Source organism: Chiloscyllium plagiosum, chromosome 7, assembly GCF_004010195.1.
Source record: "Chiloscyllium plagiosum isolate BGI_BamShark_2017 chromosome 7, ASM401019v2, whole genome shotgun sequence".
NCBI lineage: Eukaryota > Metazoa > Chordata > Chondrichthyes > Orectolobiformes > Hemiscylliidae > Chiloscyllium > Chiloscyllium plagiosum.
In genome coordinates, this window is record NC_057716.1 from 72904202 (window position 1) to 72907266 (window position 3065).

Sequence of the window (3065 nt, forward strand, 5' to 3'; positions counted from 1 at the left end):
CCTCTGTAATCCGGACATTTTGCAAGATGTCACCATCTATTTCCCTACAGTCTATATTTTCCATATCCTTTTCCGCAGTAAATACTGATGCAAAATATTCATTTAGTATCTCCCCCATTTTCTGTGGCTCCACACAAAGGCCACTTTGCTGATCTTTGAGGGGCCCTATTCTCTCCCTAGTTACCCTTTTGTCCTTCATATATTTGTAGCTTGAAGATGCCATTGGAGCAGACATTAAAATGATTAACAATACAGACAATATAAACCAGAATCTTCCTTTCTTTCCAGATTTGGAGAGATTAATTGGTATTGTCATGTCCCTCTTGCGGACATATCATTCCTACTAGGTTGACAAAATTTGAGATGGTTGCTGTTTCCAATCCATATTTATTACCTCAGCTCCTGTGGCAATTTAGAAGCAGACGATAAAATTGAGCAAATTGATTAATCTTCATGGATTTGCAATCTATTCATTGCATAATGCAAAAATGGTGAACTTAGACTATACATTCACTTTGAAATGGTTGGCAATATTATTACAATTGTCCACTTGCTATGATCCACGAATTATTCGTATCTCTAACAGAGCAAAGTGGATGCTTTTTGTTTTGTTACCCATGTTTCACTAGTGCAGTGCTCTTTGAATGAAGTTGAATAGCCAGAAGCTAATTTTTGATCAATCTTGTCAAATATTGAAGGACGCTTAGACTACTTTATGACATTGTTGTCCCAGGAACAGTACACCGTTGCTGTTGATCAGTGGTACTCACTCACCTTGCAAAATAGTTTTATGCTCAACAAGGACTTACGCCTATTTATGGTATCCAAGATTGACTCTCAAGGGTATGAAGTGACATCTGCCAGAGTAAAGTCTGCACCTGATAATGTCCAAGCTATTCATGTACTTCACCCTTACATTGTCATTTTCCTCAGTATTACAATCGTTTCTATCATAACCTGTCTCTAAGCACTCAGAGATAATGGAGTCTACTTGAAAGTTATTGCAAAAGGATACATGATGGGAATAGAGAATTACACGGCAAACAACATTTTAAATGTTAAAGGCAAACAACATCTGTGGTAGACCTTTTCAACCCACATGCAAAAGCTTTTGTCACAACTGGTACAGCAGGAACTACGATAGGAATTGTCTTTTCCCAGTGCATTGAAGGAAGCGAAATCCAGAAACTGCAGGCAAATACTCTACTGGAGAACAGGAAGCACTGGCCTGCATGTTCACTTGTGATCATTAGCTTGTATTCCCAAGTAGAAAATCCACCTCTGCATTGATTGCTAAGTGCTGACTACATTGTTAGTCTGTCAGTATCTGATCATTGATATCTCTGCATCTGCTGATGGTCAGATCTTATTCATTAGTATGACTTGAGGTCAAGTATCTCACATGACTCAAACAAGTTGATCACGTAGAACATCAACCTCAAGTTCACAGTTCTAAATGCAGATGAAAGATACTTCCATTTAGATTAGATTACTTAGTGTGGAAACAGGCCCTTCGGTCCAACAAGTCCACACTGACCCTTCGAAGAGCAACTCACCCAGACCCATTCCCCTACATTTACCCCTTCACCTAACACTATGGGCAATTTAGCATAGCCAATTCACATAACCTGCACATTTTTGAACTATAGGAGGAAACCGGAGCACCCAGAGGAAACCCACTTCTCAACGCTGATTTCTGTACTTGGGAAAAACAGGCAAACTGAACACTAAAAACCAACATGACATGTGTTTATTGTTTTGGAAGGTTTAATTTAAAGTAAGGTTTTTAGTTTGTCAAAAAGAAAAGATCCAATTGTTCAGTGTTTGACTATGATCTGGTGATTGATCTAATCTCGTTGATAATGATTGGTGACTGATCTAGTCTCAGTGTACTTGATTGGTTAAGTCCGGGTATTGACTTTGAGCTTCAATTAAATAGAGAAGCTGCTGGAACCTGGAGCTGGGATAAGCATGAGGGTAAACATTTTGTGATTGCATGGATATTTTAAAACTTTTCTATATAAACATGTTACACATTTTGAAAGTGGTGTTATACCTAAATTTGAAATGTATAAAAATTATAACACTTGAAATTTAATTCATCATCTTGTTCCCAATCTAACCTCTGTCCTCACCCTCTTGCAGTGTTTCAATGAGGCTCAAGAGCAACAAGACTTCACCTTTTCATTAGGTATTTTACAGAAAATAAACATCGAGTTCGACAATTTTAGATAATAACTTCTGCCACCATTTTGTTTCAATTTTTTTCTTTTTATTTGACAGAAGCTGTTCATGATTCTGCCATTCATACCTCAGCTAGAAATGACTTCCTTTATTTGGCTTGTGCCATTGCCACGCCCTTTTGCAGAAATCATGTCTGCCTTCATCCGATCACAGATGTTTTTGTTCTTTTCCACTCACCATTACTTTCAGTGCCTCTGTACTGGCTGAAAACCTATTACATCTGTATCTTTTTAATTGAAATGTTAACTCTTTCTCTCCCTACTTGTGAAACTGGCAGTGTACTTTCAACATTTTCTGTTTTTATTTGAACATTATAACTTTTTAGTCATTGTACAGATTAACCTTCAATTCGAGCAATGGACTGTGAACAAAAATGTGACAAAATGTCCAAACTCACTTTCCCTATCACTTCCACCAACAGCTTTAGTGCAAGTGGATCATGTACTAATGAGTCTGTGTAAAAATGGTTCAGGTACTTTCGAGGGTTTGCCTTGTTGTCCCTCGCACACAAGTCAGGGCGGACGTTGAATCCATGTTCAATCCTACCAATGGTGTATGGAAAAGCACCACCTACACAGGAAAAAAAGATGAAGAGAACTTTCTTGCTTTTTTTTCCACAGTTATGCAAAAAAATCATTAATATTAAAGTGCTGGTATCAAAATATCTCCATACGGATATTTAAATTTTAAATGATAAATGTTATAAAACAGATTAACAAATATGCACATAGTAAAACAAAACTCTTGTAGTTCGCACTGACCTCTTCACTGCTAAAGCCAAACGCCAACTCGAGGACACCTCTTTCTACTGCCCCCTCGCC

The 3065-nt window shown here is 37.7% G+C and overlaps 1 protein-coding gene across 2 annotated transcripts in view; it reads right to left on the reverse strand.

Moving 5' to 3' along the window:
* The window catches only part of acmsd (aminocarboxymuconate semialdehyde decarboxylase), a 59935-nt gene that overhangs the window by 5807 nt on the left and 51063 nt on the right, over positions 1–3065 (reverse strand). For both annotated transcript variants that reach the window (XM_043694053.1, XM_043694054.1), the window contains one exon: positions 2642–2814. In XM_043694053.1, the coding sequence (XP_043549988.1) occupies positions 2642–2814 (173 nt within the window). The remainder of the gene's footprint in view (positions 1–2641; positions 2815–3065) is intronic.